The sequence below is a fragment of the Doryrhamphus excisus genome, linkage group LG12, assembly GCF_037039965.1.
Source record: "Doryrhamphus excisus strain RoL-2023G ecotype Guam linkage group LG12, RoL_Dexc_Guam_v1.1, whole genome shotgun sequence".
Taxonomy (NCBI): domain Eukaryota; kingdom Metazoa; phylum Chordata; class Actinopteri; order Syngnathiformes; family Syngnathidae; genus Doryrhamphus; species Doryrhamphus excisus.
Genome location: NC_136368.1, coordinates 5,073,675 through 5,089,303, shown reverse-complemented (window position 1 = coordinate 5,089,303; position 15,629 = coordinate 5,073,675). Strand labels below are relative to the sequence as shown.

Below are 15,629 nucleotides of genomic sequence, written 5' to 3'. Positions count from 1 at the left end.
TTTGACCTAATTTTGTTCAGAAGTGTATTACTAAATAAATACATCAAATATTATTATTATATTTACCTTTTAATTATACACTAAAACAAAGGTAAAGATGGGTAAAGTACCAAAAAAAACACTACATGTGCAGAAAATGGAAGATAGGAGGCAATAGAAGTGAACATTCAGAGAATTATTCATGCTTTTGGACCCAAACAACCAAGGACGTAAAAGAAACATGATATTTGAACATTACCTGTCCACCTTTGGGCTGGTACTTGATATTGTCTATGGAGCCGACCTTGGACTTGACCTTCTTGAAATCAGGTAGAGGTTGGTTGATGATGCGGAGCTGCTTAGGCGTGGTGGCGGGGGATTTGGGTGGAGTGCGGACCACGGCCACCCTCCGCTCTTGGGAAATCAGGCTGAGGGAACGAGGGGTTCCCGGAGTCCTTGAGGACGATGAGTAGCTGGGAGGGGTTCCGGGGGTGATGGCGCTGGAGCCCGGGGTACGGGGAGTGGAGTGGCCACTGCGGGCTGAACGGGAGCGCACTGGCTCTGACACTGGTTGGGGGGAATAGGAAGATCATTTTTCTCACAATCAATAGTACGAAAGCAGGAATACTACTGTACCTGTCATACTGGGCGCTCGACCTGTCCTATATTCTGCCCGCATCGCTGCACGACATGCTAACAGAGGCCAAAGAACAACATATTAATGCCTTAAATCACAATGTTATGATAAACATACTGTATGTATCCATTTGCAACCATAACAGCTTCCACACTTCTAGGAAGATTTGCCCATGGGAATTTTGTTGTCAGAGGTTATTGATGTTGTACATGAGAGAGAAAGTGTTCCAGCAACAATTATCCTAAAGATGTTAGAAAGATTATTATTATGTTTTTAAAAATTATATTATTATTATTATGAAAAAATTTAACAGTCTCATCCAACTCTTGATTATTTGATTAAGAAAGATATTTTGGGTATAATGTGGTTGTGGAGCTAAACAAGTGAGAGGAACGGCAAGCCTACACATGGGTCTGCGAGGGGCCGTTGAGCCAGAACTGGTGATGGAGGTTGAGCTGTCTTCATGCTCGTGGTATCCACGGCGACTAAGAGCGGATGCATGCCGCGGCACCGAGGATGTCTTAACAGGGCTTTGTGATCTACCATCCTGTGAAGCACAAAGCAAATTATGGGCTTGGATGAGTTAAAGTTTGGAAAACTTTTTTTTTTTGAATGCAGCACTGTGCAAATGTCTTAGATCACCCCTAGGAACTTTTGTACAGACGTCATTTGACACAGTAAAAGATACAGTTCCAGGATTTTACTGGTATCCTGACAATGCTCTTCTATGCACAGTCGTGGCAAAAAAGTTAGGAGAAGTGTTGGTTTTCACAAAATTTGTTGCTTTCAGAGACAGTGCAGACACTTGCTGAAGCCTTCCTCACAATAACTGAACCTCTCGCCTTGAGGTTCTCAATGAGCTGATACATGGTTGGTTTACACTGGTGTGAAAAAATGTTTATACCTTTCCTGATTTCTTAATTTTTTTGCATGTTTGTCACACTTAAATTTCACACAGAGCATGACGGTGACATATCCGCCAAACTCTTCCTCAAGCCAGAAGCAGCGTGTTCTCGCCAGGAAAGGTGCATTAATGTACATACACGCGGCCCCCTCACGTCCGGCTTCTGAGCTCCATGGCACCAGCGGTGTGTCAAACATTGTGACAAGGTGTATCCGACAATGAGTGCTCCTCCTCGGGCAGGCGAGGTTGAAGGCAAGCCCACACGTCCGGACTTACAGAGTTTATACACGGTAACTCTGGGGTCTCCAGTCAGTCGCTCATGAGCTGCCAGTAAACACTAAACACTTTTCAATTCGCTCTCCAAATACTTTATTCATTTATTATCAACTCCTATACCCACTACATAAGAAAGTGGGGTTCATTCGTAGTTAGGTAGCACTTTGGGCATGTGGACGGGATGGCCAAATTCAAGGAAATACAAATGGAATAGGTGCAGATTCTGGAAAATCTAGAAAGTTTTCTATGCGGGTTAGTAGTATGTGTAGCTGCTCTATAGGAGTCCACAGCTCAATACAAAAGGTCAAAAAAAGGGCATAATAGTAATAAATAAAGGGTGTAATAAAATCCAGACCTACATGGTCCTATATGAAAACCTAGTAACTGGTTGGGCCACTCTTAGCAGCAACAACTGCAATCAAGCATGTGTGATGACTTGCAATGAGTATCTTACAGTGCTGTGGAGCCCACTCATCATGCAGAATTGTTGTCATTCAGCCACATTGGATCTCAATAGGATTCAGGTCAGGACTTTGACTAGGCCACTCCAAAGTATTCATTTGGTTTTTCTTCAGCCATTCAGAGGTGGACTGGTTTCAGCTTGAGGTCTTCAACAGATGGCTGGGCATTCGCCTTCAGGGTTTTTTGGTAGACACACAGTCCTCCAGGTCCTGAAGCAGCAAAACACCCCAAGCCACCGCACTACCACCACCATATTTTACTGTTAAAATTATGTTTTTTTTAAAATGCAGGATTACTTTTACACCACATGTAATCGGACACGCACCTTCGAAAAAGTTAAACTTTTGTCTCATCAAAACAGAGTACTTTGGTCTTAGGTCTTGTTTTCTGGCAAAAAGTGCCACAAGCCTAAATAGTCTTTTTGTTCAGTAGCGGTTTTTATCTTGGAATTCTGCCATGCAGGCCGTTTTTGCCCAGTGTCTTTTGTACGGTGGAGTCACGGACACTGACCTCAACTGAGCCAAGTGAGGCCTGCAGTTGTTTGGATGTTGTTGTGGGGTCTTTTGTGACCTCTTGCATGAGTTGTTGCTGTGCTCTTGGGGTCATTTTGGTTGGCCGGCCACTCCTGGGAAGGTTCACTACTTTTCCATGTTTTCACCATTTGTGGTTAATGGCTCTCAACGTGTTTGGTTGGAGTCCCAAAACTTTAAAAATGGCTTCATAAAAATGACTGATAGATTCCAATTAATATCAGTTATGGTTTAACACGGAACAATCACTTTTTGACACAGGGTCATGTAGGTATTTTCTCCTTAATAATAATAAAAAGCTTAATTTGAAAACTGCATTTTGTGTTCAGTTGCGTTGTCATTGATTAATCTGTTTGACTATCTGAAACATTTACGGTACATGTGACAAATGTGCAAAAGTTTAATCAATCAGGAAGGGGACAAACATTTTTCAAACATTTTTTTTTGTGCTCAGCAAAGATGACTGCACATGTTTCCTTGCAGGTAACCAGGGTCAACTCTTTTGAAAGCTTCGAGCCAGCACTCAATCAGAATAACAGCGTCATCGCCAGCCTTGTCAACACTAACTAACATGAGAACGTTTTTTGGGTATCAAGTTCATTTTTATGACAAAGAGAAACTTTGCTATTAATTGCCATTCAGCTTTTGAGTCTTCATAACATTCTATAATATATGCACATTTCAAGATGCTAAACTTTTGGCCATGACTGTACATTCTTTCCTTCTGAACCCATGAGGTTAGACGGCCACATTACTACCCACCTTGGCTAGGAGGGTAATAAATACCGATGCTGAGGATGGTTGGGGTCCATTTAATAAGTTCGCCATTCTGGACATGGAAGAGTGGGTCTTTGTGAAGTGAAAATGATGGGCATGGCACTGAAATGGCAATCATACCCCCCGGGGAGCGTGAGAAACAAATAACACACAGGATGACACAGGTGGAAATAATATTGATACAGAAGAAATTATCAAATAATGGATGGATTCATGGATGTTGATTTTTGTCACCAAAGATGTCATCATTGGCACGTAAAAGCAGTCCATATGGGGAATCATACCGGTCAATATCTGTACAATAAATACATTTTCAACGTACAGTATGAGTGTACAAAGTGAGCAGCAAACAGGGATTTGAAGATGACAAACACAAAGTGTGCATCAAAAGTGGAGAACAATTTGCACTTGCTATATTGTGGCACTGTGACATTTATCATATGCATAAAAGCTCTTATTTTGGACACAATAACTGTCATTATGATGTCGGAAAAGTGAAATAATCACAGGAGAAATGTCACAGGGTGATTTACCACCTACACAGTGACTTTCAATGAATCACTCCTGTGACCAAACCCATTAACCGTGCAGTCATTGTATAAAATAATGAAGCAGGATACAAGGCAAACAGCAATTGTGCACGCATGCAATTGTGGGATATTTATACAAAGATGAGCTCTTTAATAGGATATGGTCACAGGCATCCCTTGAAAATAATGTAAAATGTTCTGTAAGAGGCAAGAGAATTTGGTACAGTTGCCAAAATGAAGCCACAATGTCGTATCAGGATGATGACCATACATGTGTTAGGTCATGGATGAACAATGTGTGAGTGGAGGTCAGTGGGAGTAGTACAGAGGATGCAACAGACCACTGTGAGTTGTATTATTATTATTCACATTGACTTTTCTCTGAGTGGTTTGATGCCAGAGGTCATTAGGGATAGTAGAATTCACTCACCAACGCTCTGTCGCAAGATCGCCGAGCAACAGTGAACGGGTGACGGCTGTCTGAAAGTGCCTCTAAAAGAGAAAAAAAGAAATATCAGTATCACTGGAACATAAAAGTACAGGGAATATTAAATTTTGCAGAATCTGCACACTAAACTAAGAACAATGCCAAGATAAAAATACAATGGAAGAGAAGAGCAGAGAAGAGAATATTTAAGCATCAGGCAAGCAACATTTCTGAAGGATGCGGTAGACAAATGATACAAAAGAGATACAACAGATTTCAAATAACAGCGTTCAATTAATCAAAGTCTTTCGTCTATCTGAGGTTGAGTAAAACAACATGCAAAAGTTTCATAGTCAAGTAGTTGAGGTGGTGCCACAATTCCATAACTGTTATGACAAGCATGCAATAAGCCTTTGAGCACCAGCCAATCACAGGCCACATATAGTCAAACAACCATTCACACTCACATTCATACCTACGTATGGACAATTTGGAGTCGCCAATTAACCTAGCATGTTTTTGGAATGTGGGAGGAAACCGGAGTACCCGGAGAAAACACATGCATGCACAGGGAGGACATGCAAACTCCCCACAGAGATGGCAGAGGGTGGAATCGAACCCTGGTCTCCTAGCTGTGAGGGCTGTGCACTAACCACTAACCACCGACGTGCCGCCAAACATAACATTAATTAATTCATTTTCTACCGCTTTTTCCTCACGAGGGTCGCGGGGGGTGCTGGAGTCTATCACAGCTGTCTTCGGGCCAGAGGCAGGGTACACCCAGGACTGGTCGCCAGCCAATCACAGGGCACATATAGTCAAACAACCATTCACACTCACATTCATACCTATGGACAATTTGGAGTCGCCAATTAACCTAGCATGTTTTTGGAATGTGGGAGGAAACCGGAGTACCCAGAGAAAACCCACGCATGCACGGGGAGAACATGGTGGAATTGAACCCTGGTCTCTTAGCTGTCAGGGCTGTGCACTAACCACTATATCACCGTGCCGCCAAACATAACATAACAAGCAAACAAAGACAAATAAAAGGTAACAGTACATTTTTATTGTGACAAAAATAAAGAAACATGCGCAACATAAACAGGAATATGAAGGAAATTTGAGAAATGAGTATAAGCACACAAATTATACAAATTGAGGAAAAACATCACACCTTTAGAGTTCCAGCCATTTACATCGAAAAAAAAGTTGTGATGACATTTCCGGTTATCGCAAAGACCTGAGAGACTGAACTGAAGAAGCAATGACACCAAATGGAAGATGATGGATGTGGGACCTCAGGGAATGAGTCACCTGTGAGTCTCCTTCTGGGAACCGAATGATGCTGGGTGGGGCGAGTCTGGCGGAAAGCTGGTTTTGGACCACTCCTCTTCGATGGGGACGGTGTCTGAGCTTCTGTTTTTTTAGTAAGCTCAGTCTGTTTTGCCGTAGCTATGTTGTTGATATAGACAGAGACACGTGAATCATCATGATGCCTGATTGAAGTGGTCAACAGTTCCAATATTAATATCGTCGGGCCATTACCAGTAAAACAACATGCAAAAGTTTCATAGTCAAGAATACGAGTCATAATTTAGTAGTTGAGGTGGTGCCATAATTCCATAACTGTTATGACAAGCATGCAATAAGCCTTTTGAGCACAAACTTTTATCTTAGAAAAGCTTATAGAACCTTTTTTCTTCTTGACTTCCTCTCTCGGGATGTAAACTGGTTCCTTACGGACAGGTTTGCGTTCAGGAGTAGCGATTCTGCCTTTAACCCTCCCGCCTTTACTTTTGGCTTTGGCAGACTTCTCTGTTCTCTTCTGCTGTGTCTGTTTATTCTGGGCCACAGTTGGCTTTTGGACAGGGCTTGGCATCTTTGGCAAGGGCTGGATTTGCTCCGTAGCCATGCTCTTATCATCATCTGCCAAAGACATTAAAGGATACAATCATTAGAAGACGTTACGGGGCATTGAAAAAAAAAAACAAAACATCCATGACATACAGAAATGAGTCTACCCAAACAACAAACCCCTGTAAAGTATAAACCATAAATAGGTAAAGCCACAGTATGATCCGTACCTCGATTTTTGGGCGACAATTTCAGTACGCTGTATATACGAAGTGTCCATAGGATCACAAGGAAGGACACCTATGGTGTCCGCTTCAAGGCCTCGCCTTTTTATCTGCTTTTGAGTGATGAATTACAAATTGTCCGATGGCCGATGGAGCGGTCTGGTATTTTTACACTGCACCGTTTTTATCCCTAAATACAGTCAACGCCCCTATTTTTGATGCAAATCCATGCCCCTAAATATGGCCATGGCCTACTACCAGCATTGTTTGTTTGTTGTAAGGACCTCAAACAATGCACAACGATGAGCCAATTCAAGAAACAATACAAGCAGTTGATGTTTGCTAAATACAAGGATGAAGAGTCTTGAACCAGTCATGATGTGCTATATATATCACTATATTGACACTTACTATGGTACCCATTATGTCATTGGATGCTCATATCACCTTGTACTTCGGTACGAGGTACATTATTAAAAAAAAACGCACAAAAAAAAACCTTAAACCTGTCTTATCTGCCTTATGTCTATTTTATTAGTTAATTTGAGTGTAAAGGTGACTATAGGGGTGTTATTTCATGTCTAGGAGGGCTCTAATAAAGTTAAAAAAAGCATATTTAGAATGTGGTAAAAATGTCGTACTTCGGTACGAGGTGCATTATTAAAAAAAAAAAAGCAACAAAAAAAAACTTAAACTGTATTATGGAAAGCAGGAAGTGAACAAATGTAACAGTTACTGATTGTAAAAGTACCAGATGGAGGGGTAGGATTTAATAAGCTTTGCTTCTTCCTACTCCTTTTGGACATGTGGAACTGGGAACTGATTATGTGATGCATTCAATTGTAATCTGATGCATGTTCAAATGAAATAAAACCGTTACCATTACTGTTACCATTGTAAGCTACGTATCTAGAAAATCTCACAATACTTGGGGCCTTTCCACAGGGGAACGTTCCTGAAAATTGCATTCCCATTTAATTCTAATCATTAAAATAGTCACGTCCACATGGGATGGATCAGCCAAAACAGCATTATCTCGAACTTTGGCATGGTTTAATATGAGAATACAACATTTTAACTACATTTATAGGTCAGAAAAGTGGAAAAAGTACAATAGGGTCCCCGATTTGAAAACAATATTATATGTATGTAAAGCACAACCACAAGACACGCAAACACAACCACATGAAAAAGAACTCATATACAGTAAACCTCGGATATATCGGATTCAATTGTTCGCACTGGTTTTGTCCGATATAAGCGAAATCCGTTGCGTATACCTGAAAAATGTCCACCACATTCATTACACGGACGCGCAATGCCATGGGGGAACTTTCTTTGATCCATGTTCACAGCCAAAGCTGAAGATTATAACATCTTTGTATGAATTACAGACATGTACATGAGCATGTACAACGAAATAAAAAAAAAAAATCTCAAATCTGTAGAAATGCCTTCTTGTTGCTATTAGCGAGGTTTAGAAACGATAAACGTAAACGCAAACGATAATGACATCACAGGCTATTGACAAGTCAGCAAGTTCCTATACATTTCAATAGCATGTGACGTCATTATCGTTTGCACTTACGTTTATCGTTTGGTTTCTAAACCTCGCTAATAGCAACAAGAAGGCATTTCTACAGATTTGAGAATTATTTTTTTTTTCGTTGTACATGCTCATGTACATGTCTGTAATTCATACAAAGGATCAAAGACAATGGATCAAAGATGGATCAAAGGCCACGATGCGGCCATCCGATATATGCGAGGGAAATTGGAACAGGACTGGAGATTTTGTCCGAAATAGGCGAAATCCGTTATAAAAAATCCGATATATGCAATGAATTTTTATTGGAAATGCATTACAGAAAAATCTGTCCGTTGTGAGCGAATTTCCGATATATCCGAGTCCGATATATCCGAGGTTTACTGTATATATGATCTGTCATCTTCCACTTATTATGACTTCAGGTCACGTGATGGAGATCATTTCCAAAAAGTAGCGTTTTGCACCCTTTGAGGGAACTCAGAACGGCATTCAATAAATGGTCGAAATGGTAAAATATTTTTTCAACCTGAAAACGTTCCAGTGAGTGTGGATAGGCCCTTGGTTGATACCATGCTATAGTATCTTGAGACGCATATTCACTTGGCGAACTCAAATGTTACACAAACTCGCCAATTTGCCGCATCAACAAAGAGTTTCATCGTTGTAAGGAAAGAAGAAACTCATGAAGACGATATTACGATATTGCATTTTTTGAAGGTTTAAGTTTCCGTCTGACCTTTTCGAACCGAGGTACTACTGTATATAAGAGATTTAGGCAATTTAAGACAATACTGTTCAGTCAAGGTCGACACTGTGATATCAAATGTGTGTCACTTGAAAATACATTTCAAGCAAAACTGGAAATGTCGTAAATCCGAACGCACCACTGAAACCTTCAGTGATAACGTTAAAGCTCTCACCTTGAGTGTCCACCCAAGAGCTGTCCAAGATGGAGTCATCCATGGTGGTTTCATCTCTGTCATAACTTTCTGTCGGACCTTCAGTTTCTACGGTTGGAGCTTCCCGCTCAGGAGATCCAACGTTCTCAGGAACTTCACCGACCTCTTCGAAGCTTGCAGGCTCAATGTTTGCTTCCTGGGCTAACTCCACTGACTCTTCCTCCTCCTCATCTTCTTGTTCTTCTTCGTCTTCTTCTTCCACACCAGGGATACAGAGGATTTCAGCTTCAGGTGGAGCAGAGAAACGGACACTGTGCCCCGGTTCTTCTGCTTCATCAATGGTCTGCACCACAGTGATGAAGTCGTCTTCCACCGTCACCACCGACTCAATGGCGGCACAAGTCTCGGGGATCTCTTGTACCACGGCTGCCCCAGCGCCGCTTGTTAACTCTTCTTCTTCGCTTTCTATTTCAGTCATCGTCTTTGTCTCTTCGGCCTTTTTAAGCTCCTGTTGGATCTTCTCTTCCTTTTCTCTTAGCTCTCGCTCCTCCCTTTCTTTTTCTTCCTTTTCTTCTCTCTCCTTTTCTTTTGCTTCTCGTTCTTTCCGCTCTCGTTCCTCTTTCTCTTTCTTTTCTCTCTCTAGCTGCTCTTGCTCTTCTCTTTCTATAATCTCCCTCTCCTGTTTCTCCTTCTTTTCTCTTTCTTCTCTTTCTTTCTGCTCCCTCTCCTCTTTTTCTTTTCTCTCTTTCTCAATCCTATCCGCCTCTTCTTTTTCTTTCCTCTCTTTCTCAATCCTAGCTGCCTCTTCTTTTTCTTTCCTCTCTTTCTCAATCCTAGCTGCCTCTTCTTTTTCTTTTCTCTCTTTCTCAATCCTATCCGCCTCTTCTTTTTCTTTTAGCTCCCTCTCCTCCTTTTCTTTTCTTTCTTTCTCAATTCTTTCTGCCTCCTCCTGTTCTTTTTGCTCCTTTTCTTTCCTTTCTTTCTCAATTCTTTCTGCCTCTTCCTGTTCTTTTTGCTCCTTTTCTTTCCTTTCTTTTTCAATTCTTTCTGCCTCCTCCTTTTCTTTTTGCTCCTTTTCTTTCCTTTCTTTCTCAATTGTTTCTGCCTCTTCCTTTTCTTTTTGCTCCTTTTCTTTCCTTTCTTTTTCAATTCTTTCTGCCTCTTCCTTTTCTTTTTGCTCCTTTTCTTTCCGTTCTTTCTCAATTCTTTCTGCCTCTTCCTTTTCCTTGTGCTCCCTCTCCTCTTTTTCTTTTCTTTCTTTTTCAATCCTCCCTTGAATCTCCCTTTCCTCCTTCTCTCGCTCTTCTTTCTGTCTCATCTCCTGCTCTTTCTCTTTTTCTTTTTCTTCCATCCGTATCCGTTCTGCCTCTTTGTCTTTTACTTCCTCCTGTTTCTGTTCAATCTCCTGTCTTGTTTTTTTCTCTGTTTCCTCTTTCTCATCCTTGATTTTCTTCTCAGTTGCTTCCTTTTCTTGTTGTTCTCTCATGTCTTTCCCATCTTTGGTTGCTGCCAACACAGGCGACACAGCTCTTTTGGGGGAACCATAAAGTTCTTTTTGTTTCAGCTTGGACGGTGAGAGCACCGGAGAGAGGAGTTTATCATCATCGATATTACTTTCCACAGAGGAGGTTGGTGACGTTTTGACAGGCTTTGCAATGCGATCTTTGGCAACCCCCGTCAACTGGTACACATCTTCGGCATCCACCTCCTCATAGGCCTCCTGGTGCACTAACTTCACCTTTTCCCGGAGTTCCTGCAGCTCTCGTTCCTCCTCCAAACTGAGAGGCCTGTCTTCCATTTCAAGTTTGCGGATCTGCCTTTCATAGTCGGCGATTTCGGTTTCAGAAGCAGAGCCTTCGCCGCTAGCTTGTCGCTCTGTCTCACTTCCTGAGCTTCCACCTTCTTCTAAAGTCACAGTGACGGTGGGTGTCACAAAGGTCTCCAATGGAAGGGTAGATGTTTTTATCTCTTCACTTACTGGTTTATTGATATCCTTTTGACCTCCTTCTTCAATAAAATCTTTTGGCACCTCCTCATTTTCTTCACTGGCTGTCGGGCTCTCGTCATCCGTGGATGTGTCCCTGACTGCTAGTTTCCGGGCTTGCTCAGCAACTTTCTCCTCAAGAACAGAAGGGGTGAAGACCTGAGCAGAAGTGTTTGTCGGGCTGATCACATCTGCAGGGGACGGCATTGGACCCGAGTATTCACTAAACACACAATAGCCCATCTCTTCCAGTTGACTGTCACTCTTTCTGATTCCAGGACTCTGTTCACCTGAGACAAAGCTCGCCAGCAGGTCATCAGAAAAGATCGGAACCTCCGCTTGAATTGACTTTCTCCGTACAATTTCTGGATCTGTGTCTTCAGATGTCAGCCTGGAACGATTCCCTGCAAGATCTAGCATTTCAGGCAAATCCTGCGCCAGGACTGAGTTATTCTTAGGGCTTCTTTCGCACGGCTGAGGTGACTCAGGAGACTCAGGTGACTCTGGTTCTTGGCTGAGGATTGAACCTTCTTCAGACATCCTTGGTGGAGATGAAGAATCCGAAGTGACTGATGCTGCAGTCTCTAGGATCAGCGGAGGAAAAGGAGGTGGCTTTTCGCCAGATGGAGTGGTGATGGGGAGGTAATCTGCTGTCTCATCGAGACTTCCGCTGGTGTACGACATAATATCGGTAGCCAGTGGCGAAAAGTTACTCATTCTGCCCTGACCGCTTTGATCCAATGCCCCGATAGTAATGTTCAGCGAGTAGCTCCTTTGCTCCAAGGCCAGTTTACCTGGGGATAGCTTGCACTCATTACTCCTGTCAGGAACTGAGAAAACTTGTGATTCTTCTGCCATTTGAGATTCACAACTACCCTGTACCGTCGGCGTGACCTCCTGTAATTTGGAATCAGCAGTATTCTTCATTTCGCCGACTCGGCTCAGTTCATAATAACCCTCGCTTTTAACCTGGGGGGTCACATGGACATCAGTGGCTGATGTTTCAAAATATGCTGACATTGCATCACTGGTCAAGTTTCCTCCTTCAAGATTGGCTCCAATTGCAGAGAAATCAGAGGGGGCACCAAGGCTGCTGAACTCCACGACCTCCACCGATGGCTGCTTCTCCGACACTGTGAGGGGCTCACCATAAACAGGCTGAAGGGTGATTGATTTGGCAGATTCTTTGGCTTGGCTATGAACAGCTGACGGTACAAAGGATGGCGTATCAATGGTGGGACTTTCTGGTACGACTCGTTCTCCAGCGAAGAACTCCTGGCTCTGGGACTCCAAAAACTCCTCTGAACGTTTCTCTGATTCTCCAATGCTGTCCGGGCTCATGGAAGCACTTTTCTCACTTCCAGGCTTTTCTGATTCCATCTTCACAGCTGAAAGGACATCTTTAAGTTGGTTGGTCATGGACACCAAGTGTAAGATTGTGCATTTGCATGCTCTGATATTCATTTAGCCAGGTAATGGGAATGCGGAAAACAAGCAAAGCTCTCCTCAGAAACTTACAGCACAATGAAACAGCCACCACTGAAGAAGACCGGCGACAGAATGAAGTCCACCAAGTCAGAGATGGATGGAAATATGGCATGGTATGAGATCGCACCGGCATGAGGCAACTGTCAGGCCGACTGATGGAAAACAAACAATCATACATGGAATGGATATCCATGCAATATTTTATATCTTAAAGCCAGTGAATGTCTGTCATTCTTACAGTTGAAGGCTGCTGGTGAATGACAGAAATACTCATTCATTCATTCATTTTCTACCGCTTTTTCCTCACGAGGGTCGCAGGGGGGTGCTGGAGCCTATCCCAGCTATCTTTGGGCGAGAGGCGGGGTACACCCTGGACTGGTCGCCAGCCAATCACAGGGCACATATAGACAAACAACCATTCACACTCACATTCATACCTATGGACAATTTGGAGTCGCTAATTAACCTAGCATGTTTTTGGAATGTGGGAGGAAAACCCACGCATGCACGGGGAGAACATGCAAACTCCACACAGAGATGGCCGAGGGTGGAATTGAACCCTGGTCTCCTAGCTGTGAGGTCTGCGCGCTAACCACTCGACCACCGTGCTGCCTGACATTAATACTAAGAATAAAAAAAAAAAACACGACTTTGTCTTTTGATGATTATAATAATGTTGATTAAACATGGTTCTTGATCCACAACATCATTTTTTGACATGAAATGGAAATATGAAAACCAAAATCAAATCCCCTGTTAATGAGTGATTCATGTAAAAATGGTTAAAAGTTGCATAAAAAATGCATTAATTAACTGGCATACCAGCACCAATCTATATAAGACTCCTAAAAGCTTATAGCTGGTGATAATGATCGTGAGCATGATCGTGAGCGCAACACGTAATCATACCAGTACAAAAGAGCAAAAAAAAAAAAAAAAATTAGCTGCTTAAAATAACGTGACTTTTTTCACCACAAGCCTGTGTTGCCTTGCAGACACAGCAGTGCACCGGGCCAATGATTTGCACATTCCGCCTGAAAAATGCTTCAATTCTCCTTCCCTTTGACACAGCTGGCATTCAAATACACTGACAAGCTGTTAACATGCATGCAGTGAGGGAGCGCAGAGGGGAGGGAGGACACACCTGTCTCAGGGCTCTCCTCACCCTCTGCTTCCTCATCATCATCCATATCCTCCTCCTCTAAGTCCATAGAGCTCTCTGTCGCAGCACTAGCTGCTTCAACCGGCCCTAGGTCTAGATCCTGGTCCTTGTCTAAGGCATCATCTGCCTGTTCTAAAGGTTCAGCTTGGAGGCTGTCCGGGTCAGGCTCTTCCCCGCTCCATTGCTGCTCATCAATAGCTGCCTCTGCACTCTCCTCCTCCTCCTCCTCATCATCATCATCCTCTTCAATCTCCTCTTCGTATTCAGCTGTAAGAGCCTCGATGGTTTCTTCTTCTCAGAAACAGGATGAGAGGGGGGACACGTTCAGACTACAGGCAACACGGACTTGGGCAGTGTGAAAACATAATCAAAGATGGGACACTTTTGAAATGATTCGAACACAGAAAGAATACAATTAAGCGAACAAGAGACAACAGCAACAGATATACAGTATGTAAGCTATTTTCCGGACTATAAGTCGCATTTAATTATAAATGTATTCCACTAAATTCAACCCCAAGAACAAACAAGGTAAGTTATTATTATTAACAGTGCCCAGTATGTTAAAGTAACATACTGCCAGAGACCCTGTACCAGTGGTTCTCAATTATTTTTTGCCATGACCCCCCCCCCCGCCCGATTTGAAATAGTATCGAGAAACTATTTATTTAAAGGTGCCGTACAGACTGAACTTGAAAATTAAACCAGGAAAACTAATATTAATATACTCATATTATTCATTCATTCATTCATTTTCTACCGCTTTTTCCTCACGAGGGTCGCGGGGGGTGCTGGAGCCTATCCCAGCTCTCTTCGGGCAAGAGGCGGGGTACACCCTGGAATGGTGGTCAGCCAATCACAGGGCAAATTATACTAATATTAATATTAAAATATTAAAAACACTAATATTAAAATTCCTCCCTGCCTCTCACACCCCCATCCCCACTATTTGAAAAGCACTGCCCAATATCAAGGGTATCCTAAGTGTGGCTCGGGAACATTTATTAATTGGCCCATGGCAAAATATAATTTATCATGAAAAAAACTACAGCAAAAATTGTAAAAAAAAAAAAGAGCAAATTAATATTAATTATAGGCTTTTTCACCTTAATCAGCATGATGTGATGCAGTGTTTTCTCAAAATATATATAACTTCCTTGTATATCTACATCTGTTGCTTTACAAACATATCAAAATGGCCCTTGTATTCTTTCACAAAAGTGTGAACACCCCTGAACTATACAATAATACAATAATGTAACACATTAACAGTTATTAACAGATACAATAGCATAAAGAAGATACATGGGAGGCTGAATAGTCAATATTAATTAACATAAAACGAATAAAATTATATATATATACACTTTTATATATACATACAAGTCGCAAAAAAACTGCAACTTATAGTCCGGAAAATATACGTTTAGGAGCGTGTGTTTATCAGGCTGAAGGTCCTTTGGACCAAAGTCAAATGATTAGGTTAGTATTGGAGTAAATGTTCTAAGATGTTAAAAAAACGTCAACAGTACTCACAAAAAAAAACTATGGAAAGTTTAAAGCATAAGCGTCACAATAAATACATAACCCCCTGTGTCCATCGACGAAACCTCCATAAAACTGCCCTCCTACTTCCCTTGGAAGCTCCTACTTCATGTCAAAAAGAACATGATTGCAAAACACAAGCGGCAATGATGTAAATGATAAAAATATGACTTTTCAGAAATCAGATTCAGAACAAAAGGCGCCACGACGACACACAAACACACAAACATGACGGACGGAGAGACGGAAGGAGGCAGAGATGCTGGGAGGAGATCACATCACAAAACAGGGAGGAGAAACTGATGGTTAAAAGAGAAAAAGGAAAGAGGAGGTGAACGGGGAGGGAAGGAAGGAACGAGGGAGGGAGGGAAGGAGACGGCAAAGAGGAACCGTGCGTGG

The 15,629-nt window shown here is 42.2% G+C and overlaps 1 protein-coding gene across 6 annotated transcripts in view; it reads right to left on the bottom strand.

The window, feature by feature from the left end:
* The window catches only part of map2 (microtubule-associated protein 2), a 71,592-nt gene that overhangs the window by 14,948 nt on the left and 41,015 nt on the right, over positions 1-15,629 (bottom strand). For 3 of the 6 annotated variants that reach the window (XM_078795238.1, XM_078795239.1, XM_078795240.1), the window contains exons 8-16: positions 13,668-13,976; positions 9,073-12,423; positions 6,218-6,451; positions 5,840-5,977; positions 4,526-4,587; positions 3,551-3,667; positions 1,022-1,163; positions 616-672; positions 239-546 (exon numbers count right to left, since the gene is read on the bottom strand). In XM_078795238.1, the coding sequence (XP_078651364.1) occupies positions 239-546; positions 616-672; positions 1,022-1,163; positions 3,551-3,667; positions 4,526-4,587; positions 5,840-5,977; positions 6,218-6,451; positions 9,073-12,423; positions 13,668-13,976 (4,718 nt within the window). Of the gene's footprint in view, positions 1-238; positions 547-615; positions 673-1,021; positions 1,164-3,550; positions 3,668-4,525; positions 4,588-5,839; positions 5,978-6,217; positions 6,452-9,072; positions 12,424-12,553; positions 12,672-13,667; positions 13,977-15,629 lie in introns of those variants that run through there. The other 3 variants (XM_058081166.2, XM_078795241.1, XM_058081169.2) reach the window with 2 other exon arrangements.